The 19,188-nt window shown below is 37.6% G+C and overlaps 1 protein-coding gene across 14 annotated transcripts in view; it reads right to left on the bottom strand.

Moving 5' to 3' along the window:
• The window catches only part of Rbp6 (RNA-binding protein 6), a 686,229-nt gene that overhangs the window by 333,759 nt on the left and 333,282 nt on the right, over positions 1–19,188 (bottom strand). For 9 of the 14 annotated variants that reach the window (XM_087349142.1, XM_087349138.1, XM_087349148.1 and 6 more), the window contains 2 exons: positions 16,296–16,355; positions 12,065–12,149 (listed from right to left, as the gene is read on the bottom strand). In XM_087349142.1, coding sequence (XP_087205268.1) covers positions 12,065–12,149; positions 16,296–16,355 — 145 coding nt within the window. The remainder of the gene's footprint in view (positions 1–12,064; positions 12,150–16,295; positions 16,356–19,188) is intronic. The other 5 variants (XM_087349140.1, XM_087349153.1, XM_087349154.1 and 2 more) reach the window with 2 other exon arrangements.

A 19,188-nucleotide genomic window follows, 5' to 3' on the forward strand; every position in this document is an offset into this window, starting at 1 on the left:
ATGCAACGAGTGTTCATTGTCGAACACTGTGTGGCATCTCGTTCTTGCTTAACTTGCCACAGTGAGTTTAGTAACACATTTCCCGATTTTCCTGTGTCAAACAAATCGGCAATATCTCGTGTGGTAAACCGTTTACGCCAATGCAGAACTCTTCAACGGCTTGCGTCAAACAATGGGAAGAGACTGAATGCATCGCTGTACACAGTGGACATTTCCAAAACTTAATATAAGATTCTTAAAATTATCCATTGTCAGGACTTTTTCCATCGTCTGTTCTTTAAAACCACCAGCCTCCGAAACGCCGTGGTTTTAAAGAACAGACGATGGAAAAAGTCCTGACAATGAATAATTTCAAGTGTAAACTACCGTCGTCAAAACCCTTTACAATTGAATTAATATAAAATTTAATTAATTATTCTTGTCAGTCTAATCACAATTTAAAATTAAGATAATTAAAATATCATGTGATGTTCCTATCGAAACATTCGATTAAAAAAAAAAGATGTTCTAAATGTAAATCGAATGTTTCGATAGGAACATCACATGATATTTTAATTATCTTAATTTTAAATTGTGATTAGACTGACAAGAATAATTAATTAAATATATTTTCACAATATGACGCAACTATACCATCTAATATAAAATTGTTTCTTCTTTTCAAGTAATTTATTATTTTTGTCATTTTATAAATACAGCACGTGTCAGAAATGGGTTGCGTGACAGTATCACTGTCCACAAGAAACGAACGAACGATTATAACAGCATAACCACAATTCAGTTCTCAGACTTCATTAATTTACGTAGCTATTTCATTGGGCCGCGATCTTAGAATCTACAACGTTAGATGCTGATTGATTAACTGGGACAAAATAATCCATCCGTGTTTACTTCAGACTCCGATACCGGGCAGATTCTCTGTAAGAACGGCTGTAAGGGACAATGAGATACGTCTCCTCTTCACTCGTCTCTCTCTCTCTTTCATTTCTTCCAAGATATTACATCATCACGTAATGCACATCAACTCTGATTATACGAACTAATCTAACCTAACAGCTAAAAATCATTATATCCACAGTAGAATTTATATATCAGAAATGGTGTACTTTACAATACTCTGTAATTATACCTATTTAGAAATTAGCTTGATATTAGTGTCATATTATAAAGGCGTATTAACACTACGCTAAAGAATAGAGAAAAACTCCAGGTTTTAAATGAAAGCACAGCCGTTAGCTTCGTACAATTTCCCATAAATATTACGTTGATATTTATTCATTTCAGTTGACAATTAGCAATTACGGAGTGACCTTCAGTGTCACGATATTCGTACTCAGATTCCGGATGCTAAGTAATTTACTTATTGCATTTTACTTCTATATCTTTAACTGAATCGTGGAAAGCAGTCAAAGACAGATAGGCCAGAGTATAAAAAGACCTACACAGATCACAAAAACACGTTTTGAGGCTGGTGATATAAATTCCCTCCTGTTTTCAGAAGCTGAAGCTTATCTAAACATTATTTAAACATTTAGTTCGTACCTCAAAGAAAATAATATTTCTCCATTACTAGAATGCATTGGTTAATGCTCTTTAAGAAAACAATCCTTATTTACACCAAAAATCATATGAAACCCACAAATAAACTCAGTGGGAAAAATTCAAAATTACTGAATGTTAAAGTAGGTGGTTCATCTCACTGAACTATAAACGATGTATGAGGGGCACGTCTGAGTCCCTTTTAGCGAAAACGCATACGGGGAATCCAGCCAGAGGTCCGTACATTCTTAATCTTTGCGTCAGATTAATATGCGACCAGCAATACACTCCGACTGTTCTTTTAAGCCAAGTATCGTTCCAGACGAAGTAGCAGAAATGTCCCTGCATTAAAGAGAAATGAAAACCAGGCAGTGCATTCCCTTAAAATGAGATGATTTCCGCATACATAATCATGGAGACTTCAATACTGAATAGTGATACAGATTATTTTGCGTAAAAAAGGGCTTCCATTCTGTGGAGTTTCAATTGGATGTTTCACTGTCAAACCAATTAAAAACTTCCAAACCTTTGGGCAATTTCAAAACCTGTTTGTGTATATGTGGTATCGAAATCCGAAATAAATACTTTACATACAGAAGTGAATAATGACTGGGGATAGCTTTCTATTTGTTTCTGTCTGTCAATACAGACTCGCGAGAGCAGGAGACAGAGGAAACCGGAGATAAAAGAGAGCTTATATGTGTGATTATACACTAAACATCAAAAGGCGCCTTTTCAATCAGATATTTTCTTTTTGGTTTTAAAACAAATCCACACCACTGACCCTCACTAACAAAATGTTAGGACAGCGTATTCATGAATTATAGATCCCAGTCCTCGTGTGGTCAGACTCTTATCAGACAACTTCTGAACACACTGTTTTCTGGACCAAGAGGAGGAACAAGGAAATATGTAAAAGAGAAAATAATGTAATGGGGTGTAGAGGGAAAAAATTTGAACACGGGGGAAACGGAAAAAACAAATCAAATGAAATACGAGCCGAAATAAAAGAAATAGAGAACAGTAAAAAGAGAATTAAGGACAGTGCGGAACCAAATATCAAAAAACACATGGAAATAATGCCAATACGGAGAATGGAGGATGTGGGAGGAGGAACATAATAGCATAAAACACTAGTTTCATATCGTCGCCATTTCTGTATTGTTCAGGAAATAATTACTTCTTCCCGGTGGCTTGGGCCTGCAAGGGTTAAGGGGCGCGAAGCATCAGGGACCACCGACATTCCTAGTTCGAAACATGAATACAGAAATATAGTATGCCTACTTTTCATCACCATCAAACATCCTATACATTACGGGAAACAGCTTCTGCCTTGATATGACAATAATCGTAGATAAGCAGTCAGAGACCTAACTGGCTACGTGTCACATCCATCGGAATTAAAAATCCCAGAAAGTGACTATAATCAGTATTTGACTAAATGGATAATTTCGTAAGAAGAAGTATTCAGAATAAAGTACCATCACTTTCTGTCCTCCTCTTCTCTGAATCCATTATTTTGTAATTCACTGGCACTTAACAGCAAAAATAAGATTCCTACAATCTTTACTTTCACGCATAGATTGTGATATTCTGGATTGTGACGTCATGCTGTAGGCGTCACAATCCAGTAAAACAGTCGATACTTATTCACTACAGTGAAAAGTCCAAATCCCATTTACTGCCACGTACATGACCACCCTTAAGACCGAGGCAGCAAGCACCCCTGAAACGTTGGCAAATTTCTACCGGACTACAAAGCGTAACATCCCAGAAGACTGTCGACTTCATTTTCTGAAGTACTGAAGAACCTACTAAAAGAACTGGCTACAGCACATAGCATCCTAACTAGATGGCTTACAGAACAAGAAGGATCATCACCGAATTCACTAATGCCCTCCACCTGAAATTATCCTCCCATCTACGTCTAGGTCTCTCCAACGGCATCCTCCCCTCAGGCTTCCCAACCAATACCCGGTGCACACCTCCTGTCCCATCCATATGCGCCACATGCCTCGCCCGTCTCATTCTTCTTGACTTAATCACCCTGACTATATTGGGGGAGGAGTACAGATTTTTAAGCTCATCATTATGTAGTTTTCTCCATACCCCATCGTCTTCTCTCCTAGGCCCAAATATCCTCCTCAACACCCTATTCTCAAACACCTGCAATCTATGTTCCTCCCTCAGAGTGAGAGACCACGTTTCGAACCCATACAAAACAACAGTCAAAATTATTGTTTTGTATGCTTTAATCTTCAAGTTCTTAGAAATCCGACGGGAAGACAAAATATTTTGAACTGAGAAGTAGCAAGCATTTCCGGAATTTAATCTCCTCCTAACTTCCTCATGAGTATCATTTTGATTTGTTATTGTTGTTCCCAAATATTTTAATTTGTCACACTTTCAAAGAATTTATTAGCCACCCTAAGACAATTTTGCCCGCCTGTCTGCTGACGAGATACTAACGTGTACCTAGTTTTTTTCTGAATTTACTTCTAGCCCCACCTGTCTACTAGCCTCTAGTAAAACTTCTGCGTTCCTTGTATTTATATCGTCAACCAATGAATTAACATCATCAAGACATAGCCTACAAAATTAAAACTACTTGATAATTGTACGTAAATTACTGGCATTAAAGATCCTGGAGCCCTTACTAAACTAAACCTATAGCATTTATGGACAGGCAATTAACAACATTGTTCACGACGATTATAATTTAATATTATTCCACTTCTTATAAGTCTGTTCGATTTTAGCCAAAACATCGGACGAAATATGAATAATTATCTCTGTCATACCACACCTGGTGATAACTGAATCATAGCGTAAGGGTTCTGACGACGGTGTATTAAAATCTTGATTACAAAGCTTTTTGGACTTTGGTATTCTAAAAATGCACAAAGTTTTGAAGGCAGGATCTGTCCTCGTCCGCAACAAGGAAGAGGGGGTATCTATTATGTTGGGTCCGTTACATGAGCTAACAGCAATCACTGTCCAGTTGAAGTAAAAAATTCCTTTTTAAACTGTATAATGAAATTGTTCTATATACATTTGACATATATAAAACCATAATTAACAATTTTGGGACAATAGAAACAGATTCACGATGCGCTTTACAAGAAGACGCCGTCATAAAAGCATTAGACGTTAAGTAACCGGTACAAAATTCACAGAAATTCCAACATTAGTATTAAATATTCTACTGGGTCTCTACTCGTGGAATTCAACGTTATGTCTGAAGTTGAGAAACGATCCCTGAGGCATCTATGCAAAGTTTCTTCGATGACTCCCGAAGTTCCCCTGAAAGAGCCCGTGTACATACTGTGGCTTCCCAGAAACACAAACAGTCTGAGGGGACAGGTACAATGCAGCATCACTTTCTTCACAGACAAGTTCCCACAAGTCTTCGCTTCGCTTCGAACCTAATTACCACAGAAGTTTTTAGTGTTTATCCTGCCACATATAAAGACGCCCCGTTTTCTCTTTAGGCTCCGACGTCACTCGTTGCTTAGCTTATTTAACCCTTCCTAAGATGTGTTACTTAAACAAGCCCCCTTCTATTAACAGTATTTCGTCAACGTAAATGTTCTATTATTGAAAGCCACAAATAGTAAGATCAAACTATTCTAAGATGGCGAGACAATTTTCTTTACTATCAATCTAAAAATATTTTAGGTTCTCACGGAGCTAGTGGCGTGCGGTGTATTCGTCGCCTTGGTGATTGAGGCAGCAAGTACCTCCGCAGCGCCGCGAAAGATCTACCAGACTAAAAGGAGCAAAATCCCAGAAGATAGTCATTTCCATTCCCGAAATAAATCTAAGCCAAATGAGCAAAAGATTTTAACTGAGATATCTCGTAGATAGAATGCAAAAGGTCGCAAATTTTTTTTCCGAATATTGCTGACTAAGAAAAACACAGGATTCACTATCGCTAAGCTATAGTATTCAATTACAAAACACGCCCACCGAACATGCTTATATTCTTTCATTCCGTGCAGGTTCATACCATAGTAGATTAATTGAAGCTTTAGACCATCTAAAATTTGATTTATATTTCACATCTCAAATTTCTCCCACCCAATATTTGGCTATTTATAACGTTTTTGCGTTTCGGCCAATTAGGTACCTTCAGCACGTTTTCATCAATGCGATGCAATACACTCACTCATATTGGATTACAGGAATGATGGACGCACAATACATTGAAATGAACTATGGATACGCACGTAGAGATGAAGGGATATCAATTGTTTATATTTTAATTCCATTAATGTGATATAAGTATGGTCAGCATTCACAAGAATAATTTATACCAAGTCTGTGTTAATGACAGATAATTTATTGCGTGAGTGTGTAAAGCAAACCTACGACAAATACGTACCGACGACCACCTAACTGGCGGAAAAATGTACACGCAACAGGAGCCAAATGTGAAGTGGTAGCAGATGGAAATATTAAATGTAATTTGTATTTCAGACGGTATAAATTTTTAATTACAATCCAATAATTTGATGGACAGTGTGTGAAGAATGTGAAGTAGTATCGCTTCAGACCTGTGCACTGCAAGTATCTTTGATCTTCCTCAGTCTGCCCATACGAATGATGAGAAGTACCTTCAGCACCGTCATCTCATTCCAAACCATTAGCGTCTCCTCCTCCTCCTCCTCATCATCATATTCTTCTTCTTCTTCCTCTTTGACGTTTCTTCCCTAATGGGTTTCTCGCACCAGACGATAAACTTCTCATTATTCATGATCATATTATCGAACCATTAAACACCATAAAATGTCTGCAATTTAAACAGACGTTAAATAACCCACGAATCACTCAGCAGATAACAGGAAGTGACTGACAGCGTGTACCAACGTTTAAACGATAAACGCACTATGCTACACAAGAAAACACCTTTAAAAATATTGGTCCTTTTGGCGTGCTTATATCTGGTGTTCAGAACAGTGAAACAAATGAATCATGCAGTTTTTCAACTGCTAAGGACGTATTTTCTAGGGTGCATAGCAATGGAAATAAGGAAAGGTCTCCTTTTATGAAAAGGACGAATATATCCACTCAGAAAAAAAAAACTATTTCTTATACAGAACGGACTTCCTGCTTCAGCCCCAAAAGCGGAAACCAATTTCATCCCCTGCCAACAGACTACATACCCTGATGCGAAGCTGTTATCGTCAAGTATCTAAATCTGCGGTCCGCCTATCAGAATTCAGTCTCCTCGTCTGAGCCGTCACTGAGCGTGTTAGCATAAACTCAAAATTCTGTACTTTTGCCACAGAACCGTGATGTGACACCATTTCCGACTTTTGAGTTCAAAATTATTGGCGAGCTACGTTTACATTATTACCAGTGTAATTGCTGGTAGTATTTCGGAGTGATCGTGTCATAATTTGGCGCCCAACAACGACCTGTGTATCACGACGATAATGTATCATTCGTTCTCTGCACACGGAATAGTTTAAAGTTCAGACTGAGTATCCGAACTCTGCATCTAACACATTCAGTCTTTAGAAGCAAAAGAGTAAGCTTAGTCATCATTATCAGTAAGAAAACCCTTGACAATTATCCCGATTCAATTCAAACGGGTTCACGAAAACAAAATTCGAGGTTCTCAGGGCGGTGAATACGAAGATGGCTGTCTTCTGGGCTCTGGTGTAAGTTTACCGACGTTTCAGAGGTTCTCGCTGCCTAAAATCACGCGGGTGGTGGTCACCACCATGGTCACTGGCTTTTCTAGAGTGGTTTAAGTCATACCACTGAGATATCTTGTACATCGAGTATTGAATACTTCATATCACAAGATGTATCACAAATTTAACAGGGCTGTGTATTTCCGAAAGAATGTGCATCCATTTCCTGGCAACATTAAGATACGAAGCACGGAAACGGATGGGACAAACAGTGATTATCGTCACTGATATTAATATCACGGCTTTTGCCATCTGACCTCTTCCGACTCCATTACGTTTAAAATTAGATTAAAATTACCTGATAACTGGTCCCTCCAGTTCTTCTTGGGGAGTCCATTTTACTTCTGTCTGCGCGCTTAACACTGACAATGACGGTATTCATGTAAACCAGACATAAATATTTTCCATTTATGAAACGGAATTAAAAAAGAAACACATGTCCATGCTTGATATGGTAACATTATTTTCTTAAATTTTATACTTAACACGCTAGAACGTTTTGCATACAAAATTATCTGTGTCAGTTCTTAACTACACAGAAGGTGATTCAAAAGTTGTTCCCACAAGTGAACAGGAACTTTTTAATCGCCCTGTAAAAGCATAAATGGTTTGCCTTTGCACTGTTATTCGCGGTTACCAACAACATTTGTATGCCTCTTGTAACATGGATCAGCAGCGCAGTCATCAATGTCTTCCCTTAACATCCCCTGTATCAGCTTCAAAACCTCTTACTCTTTGCCACGTGTCTTCAACCATTCTAGTTAAGAGGGTTTACCACTTCTTCCTGGATGTACCAATCTCTTAGGCTGTAGGTGAGCGGCTGTTTATTTTTTGTCTAACCACGTGTATCGGAATACAGATTTTAAGTTCTCATTTACGCTATTTCTTTCATATCTTATCTGTGTCTAGTTACCATAATTTCCCACTGCTGTTAACCCAATTAATTCACACAATGAATATCCCAAACAAACTAATGTCATCAGCATCAATCATGAACGAAAGCAGCAGAGAACACCGTTGGAGATTTGTAAATTCAAACTGTTTGTTCCCCGATGACTGATGTCGAAGATGACATCACATCATTATTTGTTTGTCGAAAACCACTTAATGATAAACTATGTACTATTTCGACCCCTCAATTGTATTGAAATGAATAATAGATCAGGTCAGACCCCGCTGAGTTTGACTCCAGCTGAATGCTGTCAAATGATTGCTGTCTGGAAACTTGATGTAGCGAAATGATCAACTCTTTTCATTTCAACAGCACGAAATTGCACGCGAGAGAGACCTTTACTAGATTTTGCCAGGCAAGTGTAACCACACACTATCAGGTTTGAAATCCACCAAATTGAAGTTTGAAAGAAAACGCTAGGAAACTAGTCTGCTGTGTCGGGGGATGAATTACCATGGAAACAGAAGATTCGCTAGACGGATGAAGGGGGGAGGAACAGAACAGATCGAACCTTGCGATGAAGGCGCTAGTACTCCAAGAGGAGTGGAAGTAAACCCCACGTATTCTTAGGCCCGACGGTAAAGTACTACTTGACGATGAATGGTCAGATTAATTTTAAAGACTCCAGTACCAACCGAATCGGAGGACGGTACGTGACGCATAGAAACGGGAACTCCGACAAGAAAAAAGTACTTCAAGATGACTACATTCTGGGATATTGGGCCGTGCAGTCTGGTAGAAGTTAACCGACGTTTCAAGGTTCTACTACATCCATCGACCTGAGCATAAATACAGTAGCTCCTCTAAAACGTCGACAAACGCCTACCAGACTACACGGCCCAACATCCCAGAAAACAGTCATGTTTAAACTCGCCGCCGAAGGAACCTAAAATCTCACACAGAAAAATACCTGTCACCGAGCATCAAACACCTGCCATCAGTATGTAAGACAGGTAAATCGGCAATGTCAGTTCAGACAGTGGCCATCTGGGTTGCTACTGCACGTAGTCTTCTCGGTGTATACAAATGTATCACATGCACCATAAAGATATAAACAACATGTTCATTCCAAACGTTGGTGTACTCCCACAAGAATACAAGACATAATAATATAACATACCAGAGGTATCCCTCACTGGAATATATCCATTAAACAAGGAATGCATACACTCTCTATCAAACTTCTTCCTTGAGATTCACTTTAATATTACCCTCACATATCATTGACTATTGTTCTTCACTATAACATTAACAATAGACGTATGAAGTAAAGATTTCGCGGCGACTGAAGCTACAAGCCGCGTCAGGTGGCTGAATGGTGAACAAACCATATCTTTTGCCAACGTTTCGAAAACCATCTCTGTTCTCATCCTCAGAGTTGCGGGTAACCAAGCCGGTCCTTTGTTGCCCGCTAGCTGATGGGAACTCACAATAGATATCAAGTCTCCCACACGCAATTGCATATTAGGCTCGCCGTAAACCTCGTTCATTCAAAATGTTATCGAATAAAATTGGAAGGGTTAAACCACCACAAGCCACTGCACTACTACCTTACTGGGATTGCCCTGCAAATGCCTCTACTTAAGCACTTATATACTCATTAACAAAGAAGTAAATTAAGTAAGACGTAAAAGACATTGAATACAGAAGCAAGTTATTAACACTATTTTCAGTCCACTTTTACTGGCTAACCACAACTATACTCTGTAAAGATTAACTTAGACACTAGTTATTGTAAATTATTCTAATCCTAATGGCTTCTAATATAATACACACTGGCTTATCAGTCTAAGAATGCATATTATTAATTTGTATACAACTATATAGATTGAAATATAGACTCAGCACAAAAAAAAAAACAATTTAGAAATTATCATGGAACTAGAATGAACTATTTTGTTAGTAATCTATAAGAACTGAAAACACTCAGTTAGTCTAATCTGTAAAAAGATACTAGAGATGAGGGTGGCTTCACCCTTACCATGGAAACCATTTATCGCCCGGCTTATTCACGGAAGAAGCAAAGTCACCAGGATTGTGAATGTTCCAACGTTACTAAGACAACTATCCAAAATGTTGAAAAAATCTCCACCTCTCAGTAACTACACAAGACGCCGCAAAACTTCCCTCTTAAGAATCTTGGTAATCTGCATGTCAAAATGCATTTCACATGACTGGCTGCCTGGGAACTCATAAATTCAGCATAACATACAGCGTATCGCTTCGAATACAGGTTTTGTCTGATGAATTCTATTTACAACAGACAAATTCTATTATGAACGAAGACTTGGCATGCTACCACCATATTCCATCTGTGAATCTTATGTACTTTTGCCGATATATATTTTAAAAATAAAACTTGAAATATAATCCTGGAAACGGTACCGATGACGGCTATTCCTTATTGTTTCTGAAACTATATAAACTAATTTTATCAAAAGTATTACATGAAACTGAAATGAATTCGAAGGAATTTCCTTACATCACGTACGACAACGACAATCCGTTTCTTTGCACTCCCGCTTTTGAACTGACTCCTTAACCCTTACTATGAGAGCAGAGGACCGTAAGGCCAAAATACTGTAACACACCATAACCACTTCAGTTCTCCAGTATCCAAGCTGACAAATATTAAAAGAATTTGATAAACAATACTATTCAATGTCATCCACTCGTACGCTCAATATCATTCTAACTTCAGCGCAAAATATCAGAGATTACAATTTGGTGAGACGAACACACATGACTGAAAAAGCAGAGAATAATCTGGGAACCTACCAGTGAAAACTTTAATTGTGCTAAAAGTTTTTTTAACTAAATATCGGTTCTGAACTTCCTTCAATATAACACTCAAGCTGTTCTCTGGCTGCACTACATCGGTACGAAACATAATTCTGCATAAATCTTCGTTACAGATATACATTTGTCTCAGTAAAATTGGAACATTCTGTGCATATATTACCGAAAACACCCAAAATCCGAATCAACTGGTTTATCCTAGGCAAATCTAGAAATCTTAACGCTGTTAGGATTTCCTAAAATTTCGTAGGCCGAAAGCAAATAGACTACTTATGAATAGAAAGAAACAGTCAAAATCCTAAAATCCGGTACCACGTCCGTCTTTACGTGGGAAATTAACCTAACCTAACAATCCAACAGTGAAAGGAATTTCTAATTTTGTCTAGGAAAAACTACTTTAAACGAATCTCGGCTATTTCCGGTAACATACATATATATATACTACAGTCTTTATGTGTCTAGATTAGCCAATAAGCGAATGATATGCTTCGAGAGGATTGCAGGGGTGTGTATTACATAAAGACTATAAATGCACAGTTTATAATCCAGGATTCATGGCTACGTGACAGCATTTTTCATAGATTTGGAGAAGAGAGTGTATTAAAAATAAAGATAAAAATGTAAAATACTAATAAAGTACAGAACAGTAAGCAAAACTAATTAAATCATTTCCTTGCTTTTGAGAAAACAAGTATATACGAGCGTGTTTATTCTTATGGAGCTTGAAATTTCAAGAGGATTATGATGTTAACTTGGGGCGGCGGAGGGGTGAGACACGAAGCCAGAGTAGATGCTTCGCAAATGAAGCAAAGTCCATTCGCCGACTGGCAACAATCTAGTCTTCTGTGACTTACCTCTTGCATGGGCATTGCCGATATCCGTCTTCGAAACCGTATTTTTAAAAATGGTTTTAACAAAACATATTATAATCTTTCATTTTAATTTATTAAATTATAGTGCTTTAATCACGAGTTATAAATGAAGCTGTTTTCAAATTAATAATACATGTGTTCTTGGACTCATTTTGAAATTTATTTTACAGGACTATGGAATTAAAAAATGTCTACGGTACCTTTTTACCGTCTAGCTCGTGTGACCCTTGAGCTAAAACCTTATCTACGCTAGCCGGATCGGCGAAGGTGATAAATCCGAAGCCCCTATAAGATAACATAAAATATAAAATATTACTAACAAGAAAAAACTTCTACCATAGCAAACACACTAATACGAAAATGTGTTAATAATAAAAATAACAATTTCTATGAATAAAGATAAGTGATGACTAAGACAAACAAGCACAGAAAGATATAACAGAGATAAAATGTATTGTGTTTTGTGCTAAAGGAAAGCAGGCAGTTTATTCACACACATCTACAGAACGCATATTAAGGTCGGTTTTCATTACAAAAAAATTAAATAACACAAAAAAATGTTTCAACTGTTCTTCTATGTCCCCTATCTTATGTCTGTACGAGCGGTAGATTCAATGAAACTGAGCTTCAAAAATACTATAAAAGTTTATAAACACCCAGTGTAAAAGAGCTAAAGACTTGTAAACATCTTATACATGATAACATAATGTTGTGATGGGCTGATTTTAAGACGTTTCGGGGGGAAAAACAGCTCACATTTTATGTCCTGATTGAAAGGTCTGACAACGAAGCCCCATGGCACAGAATTGTAAATATGGGAACAAGAATTTTTGACATCTTGATCCTACAGACGGTGGCAAATATCTCCAAAACGTCAGCAAAGGAGCCCACTACAATGTTATCAGGTAAAAGATGAAAATGTCTCAGAAAATATTTTTTTATTAGTATCTCGATCACATTGAACGATACTTCAGTTTGGGAACTTCGCAAACTCGAATATCAAAATAATATACATTAAATTAAAAGTGAGGTATGGACACTGTAGTAACATCATACATAATGTTTATACAGAATGAAAAACGACCTATACTGTACAGTACATCACCACACAAATATTATTACGCAATGCCAAAATACGAAGAAGACAATTGTTAGTGGCGTAACATAATAGGTATATTAATACATTTAAGTAGATTCAAATTTTTAGAACTGTTAATTCATTACAGGACCCGAGCTCTTTGATGTAATTAGTAGGCTGCTCAGCGTACATTACAAAAATAAGTGTGATTAACAAATTGGAAGGAATATGAAGGGAAGGTGTCTTGGCCTATCGAAATGAGGAATACCGTAAAACCCAGAATAAATGCCGAAGCTGGGTATAACTCCTACCCACCACACCAACGTTCTGTCTTACACGTGCACGATACCTTTGTCTAAAAGCTGAAGAATTTGAGTTTACATCAGGATTCACTCAGAAGTAAAAAGCAACAGGCAACACAAGTCATATGCGATATCGCACTGAATGTATATTTACACTCAATTGCCAGTCCGCGAAAATGTTGGAGAATTAAATGATCACTGCACACAGCATTTTCTACCATTTTCAGCAACTTAATATTTCGTTGTTCCTTTGTCTCACTACTATCTGCTATGATGCGCTGCACGCAAGACGGCTCTTCGGACGACGCAATAAGTCACTACAAACACCGTAGCGACAGGTACGTATCGCTCCGCGACACTGCAATAAAACTGCTTTCGACACGCATCGCCAGTCGCTGAGCCATAATTTGAATAGCAATATCGCTACAGGTCCGGTGTGAATGATGATATAAAGCATCGCCTGTTGATTCTTGTTAAATAATTCGTTGTTAATCGTGATTAACGAGGCTGTGAGTAATATCTGGGTGACAGTCCTCTTTCAGACCGTATAGAAACAGAACGCCGTGTATATCAAAGTACTAACTAAACATTAAAGAAGGAAACAGATTTCAGAATCTTAGACTTCCCTATCGTCATATTACATTTTTAAGGGATATAATACCAATGTTACAAACAGATGGACTCGCCTCCATACACTTGCAAGACTTTCTAAGCTGAAGTGGCTAAAAGATTAATTTGCTTGGAAATGTTTGCTGTGTATTGCGTATGCAGACTTTTAACACAATGTGACGTGGTTTTAGATTTGAGGAAGGAAGATGGGAACGTTAGTCTTCATATGATAGTAAATGTGATGGACAGATGTAATTAAAAACGTAATTTTGCGCAAGTTAAGAAAGCTGAATATCTTCACAGCTGAACAAATTGTTTTGAAGTTTAAAAAATACACAGGAGAATTTCATTTTAGTCATATAACAGTACTGACGGACAGACGTGGCGTAAAACATAATGTCGGTGCACATTCCTATGCCGAAACTCGTAAGAATCAAACTGCTATTAATCTAAGAGTTGGAATAGTTTGTAGAAAAAATCTCACATTCATCTGTTAGGAACAAACGTGTCTTCTCGATTTCAATTTTCTAACACGTCTTTGAAATTTCAATTGCTTTTCTCTGCAAATTGTAATGAAAATATCCTGAATAAATTAAGTCAAAGTGAGATTTGACGTTCTCACGGCTGATAGTATGAATAAGAATTTCTTATGTGTTATTGCGCCGTGTAGTCTGGTAGACGTTTAACGCAGACGTTTCAGAGGTGCTTACTGCCTCCATCAGCAGGGTGATCGCGATAACTCGTCTAAGGAGTCCAATAAAATGTTTTGAAACTGTAAAGATTCAGACGTGCCAGAGTTAAAACAGACAAAAGCTGTGATAACTGGAGACCACGAAAGACGGACTGTCAAGACGCAATTTATGATTTCATTTGTAGGAATAAATAGTGAAAAGTTAACGGTCAACGCACAATAAAACACTTGACAATATACAGTGAATCGCAGAAGTATCACAAAATGTTGACAACATTTTTAATATATCTATTTACAAATAGTTAAAGTTAGAAAGAATGACTATTTTAGATACGTTTACAGTGTGATGGGGCGAGTCTCTGACATAACTTCAGCTGCTAAAACAAACCACACTACCTTTCCCCATTATCGGAACCGTCAGTTTCAACAAAGATCATAAAAAAAACAGATGATTTGAAGATGCAAACCTGTAAACATTAGTGTTCTTTCTCAGGTACCATAAACACCTCGAATAAAACGCTATTTATTTATTTAGGTGAAGAGATAAAATATCTTCACAAATGATTTATACGCAATGACACAAAGGATACTTCTACATTTTTCATATATTTAAAATCCTGCTGAAATACTACCAACCACTCTACGTCTAAGTCTACCAAATATTATCTTTAAATGAGATTTTCAAATACGCATTATGCCTGCAGTTATTTATGCCTTGTGCACCGCATGAAAGTAAAAGTTGCCCCTGGTACCTATTACGCGCCACGCCATAAAGACGTATGCGTAAAACAATCAGGAACAGGGTTTCTTTTTGGTACTACGCCCAGACTGGACCTCTGCGGCCAAAATTTCCTTTTACCCAGCGAATTCCAAAGGGTAAAGCATTCGGAGAGTAAGCATTGCTTCTTATTCTCATCGAGTAACTTTTTTATACGCTTTATTACCTGTTTATTTAACGAATTCAGGAATTACGATACAGCACCGGGAACGATATGGAAGGAAACTCCAGGTGTCACTTTATGACATTAGTTCAGAGTTTGCTTTGAGATGAGATGCGGAGAAAAGCTGCGAAAAAAAAAAAAAAATCAGGATACCCAATCTGCAAGCTATTGTATTTAGACTATGGGTACCTGGGATTGAAGTGCTGAGGAAGGAATGTACTCAGGAGGTATTAAATATCGAAGGAATTAAGAAAGTCACACAGTGAGGAGGTAATGATTAAAAACAAATAGGAACACCATAACATTTATTTTTACTCAAAATTACCAAGGACAACGTCCAATCTCAGCATTTTGTGACTACGGTGATGGACCTCCTTGATCAAACGAATACGTTAAGAGATGTTCAATGGGGTTCTTCACTACCAAGTTACATATGACGACTAGAATTAGGATCCCTTGCATGGATAATGAGGTCTCTGCCGCCATGGGACACCGCAGAAACACGCTGAGAAATATGTACACAGCGAGCGACGTTCAAATCCGCGGTACGAAGCATGTCTGTTATTTCTCCATAACAAATATATAATATCATCAGTGCTACCTGGAAAAGCCGTCTATAATTTCACGTTGTCATGTAACGTAATTTGGCATTAAAATGGAGTATGTAATGTACTGCACAGTAGGTAAAGTTGAAATGCACTTCTAATATACGAAAACACTAACAATGACAACACCGCAATGGAAGAGTAGAAAAAGGATTGCTTGTTCGCTTTGCTTGCTATGAAACAAGGAAGGGTGGGAATCACCTACCTTGACGCGAACATTCGGGCACCATTCTCGACCACCAACACGCTCATCGGATCGAGTCTGCTGAAAGAGAACCACTCTTCAAACCATTCCTTCCCTTTTTATTCTGTCACAAGTTTTGCTTTTTCATTTATTGCGCAGAAAAAAAAATTGAATAAAATATGCGATCCAGCAAGTGAAAATATCAAACATTACAACAGGACAACACTACGTCTTCAGTTACTGCTACACATTATCTACAAAACTACGCACCACCAAAACTACGCATCTACAACTACAGCAGTAGACTATGACACATGTGTGTTTCAGAAACATACAACCACTTTTTTTTTTGCAATATGTTTATCACAGATAGAAATAAAACAGGCTGCAGTTATGGTGAGACATCGTATATTCCTCGCATGAATTCAAAGACCGACCAAATCGTCACAACTCAATTTGGTTCTTTTCTGTGAATAACAAAAATTAAATCACTATGTCAATTTTGCAACGGAAACCACTTCACGTGCCTTAGGCAGACACTGTATTTCCCACTAAAGTATTAGCAAACAGATACGGAATCTTCTTTGTAGAAAGATCGATTCCTTTTAAAAATGTCAAATATTCAAAAATTTGGCACCTAATTCCAAGGAAATAAAATTCATCTCCATCTCGTTAATTATGGTGAGGAACAATTGATTAATGTGAGATTCGAAAAAAAAACACTTAAATTATCCTACGATTCAAATTCCGGGTTAATGATTAAAGCACGCGATACACAGTTATGACTATGCTCAACATACTAAAAATACTGAAGCCCATTAGATTTTATCTGGCATAAACACACACACACAACAAACAACAATCCAGTCATTACGTAATTTAAGACAAAGATGCCCAATTTAATTCGGTAGATTAAATCTGGATATTTTGCACAGACAGACAAGACACGATTCAGAAAATAATGAGGCAAAGGTACATCTACTCATGTTTACAGTAATATTAAATTCTACAAGAAAAAAATTCAGTGTTTCGCTTGTATCATTGACTACAAAAGCCACAACAGATTACCTAATGACTGGTTTCATGGCTACGGGAGTACATAAATTTTCCTTTAAGATGTCTCGATACACACAAACATTCACTGGGATTGGTCAATGGTGTGAGGTAACATTGGATTGGGGTAAGAAGTCTCCTTAAATACTTCACATTGTTTTGCCTTTCTTTCTTATTTCATGTTGAAAGAGACGCTTACATTATCCGTAAGTCTTTTCGTGTCCATACCCCTATTAACATTCGACAGATTTTTTTAAAACTGGTATGAACATCAAGCAATCCCATTTCTGTACCGTCTACTTTGAGTTCCATAAAGCACAGCCCTTCCCGAGACACTAATGAGTTAGTCCATCAGCTGATTCCGGGAAGAAGGAATTATGGCAATGATGATTACTGTGTTGAAATGTATGAAACCCACGACACATGCAAGAATATAATGCGCAACTTCAGCCTCCAGTCTACAGGGGTCTGTGTGTCGTCTCACAAACTGTATTCATTAGTATGGCCGTGCCGACCACAAAGTCCTATGGGGCTAATTCTAAAACAGCACGGCTTGAAACACTGACAACTAACATGTCATTTTTGCAAACGAGTCATTATTAGCACGTAAACTCCAAAAGCAACTGATAAAACAGAAAAACAGAAAACATATTACCTCCGCGGTAAAGAAACCTGAAAAGACAACACAGCCATCAGATATCATCCTGAGCCAGTTACATTCACCTCTGAACCTCACAAACGTAAAAAGTTTATCTTAATAATATCCTTAAATTTACTCCTCAATTCTTCGAGTGGTATATTCAAAATATTTGCCCACATTGCAGTTCTGTAAACATCTGTGCCCTCCTCACCTCCGACAGAGTTGCATGGCAAGATCATCGTCAACTCATTTACTGGTGTTAAGAATAATAAGCGAATCGTAGGAAAACAAATTCTTAGTCATGTTATAATTAAGCAGGTGTATTAAATCCACCAAATTCTAAATTCTGCACTGTGGCTCAAAACTTTCATATTATCCCCACCACCGAATTGCGATTTGCGAAGAATTCCTTCAACTTTCGTGATGGTAAAATATTCTGCCCATTCCACTCGGATTGTGAGCAGCAATGAAATTCTTTCAGCGTATTGAAATAAAATTCTACCCGCGGAATTCTAATAAACTGAAGGAAAATCAATTCGTAAAACCACAAAAGATCGCACGATTATCTGATAGTATGGTAAGGAAACTATGCAGAGTGTACATAGCACATCATTAAACAAGCCGTGTGCAAACAGTCTGAGGAATATCTGAATATGCGAATTATTGACGTTGCAGAATTACGTCTAGAAAAATATTTCGAGCTGATTATTAATAAATAACAACTAAATCCATCGTACAAGGTCTAAAATGAAAAAAAAGCATAATTACACAACAGTTCAAGGTATTCCTCGATTTATCGAATCCGAAGCTAAACCACCATGTTAACGAAATCCTGCCCTGAGCTTGCTGAATCCAATTTACATATTCACAACCGACTGAGGTAACATCAACTTTAATAATAAACCCCCTTTAGCGATTAGGTATTCAAAGGGTTCACTTCCCTCGGAACGTTCCGAACAAACCCCTGCAAACATGTCGCATTCCCTATGCGTGCTACATGTCCTGCCCATGTAAACTCCCCATCATATTACGTGATAGGCAGAAATTATGTACCGACGTCTGGAAGGTCAAGGATAAATTATGTCCAATGAACTGTGCTATTTTTGTTCCATTGCGCAGATGATATATTCTCCTTTGTGTCATCGTCTTCCTTCTGAGTGTTTTACGAAAGCGGGTGTGAAAAGAACGAGAGAAAGAAAGAAAGAAAGAAAGAAAGAAAGA

This window comes from Zootermopsis nevadensis, unplaced genomic scaffold (assembly GCF_977971745.1).
Source record: "Zootermopsis nevadensis isolate Lab colony 2312 unplaced genomic scaffold, Znev_1.0 Znev_ptg000015l, whole genome shotgun sequence".
NCBI lineage: Eukaryota > Metazoa > Arthropoda > Insecta > Blattodea > Termopsidae > Zootermopsis > Zootermopsis nevadensis.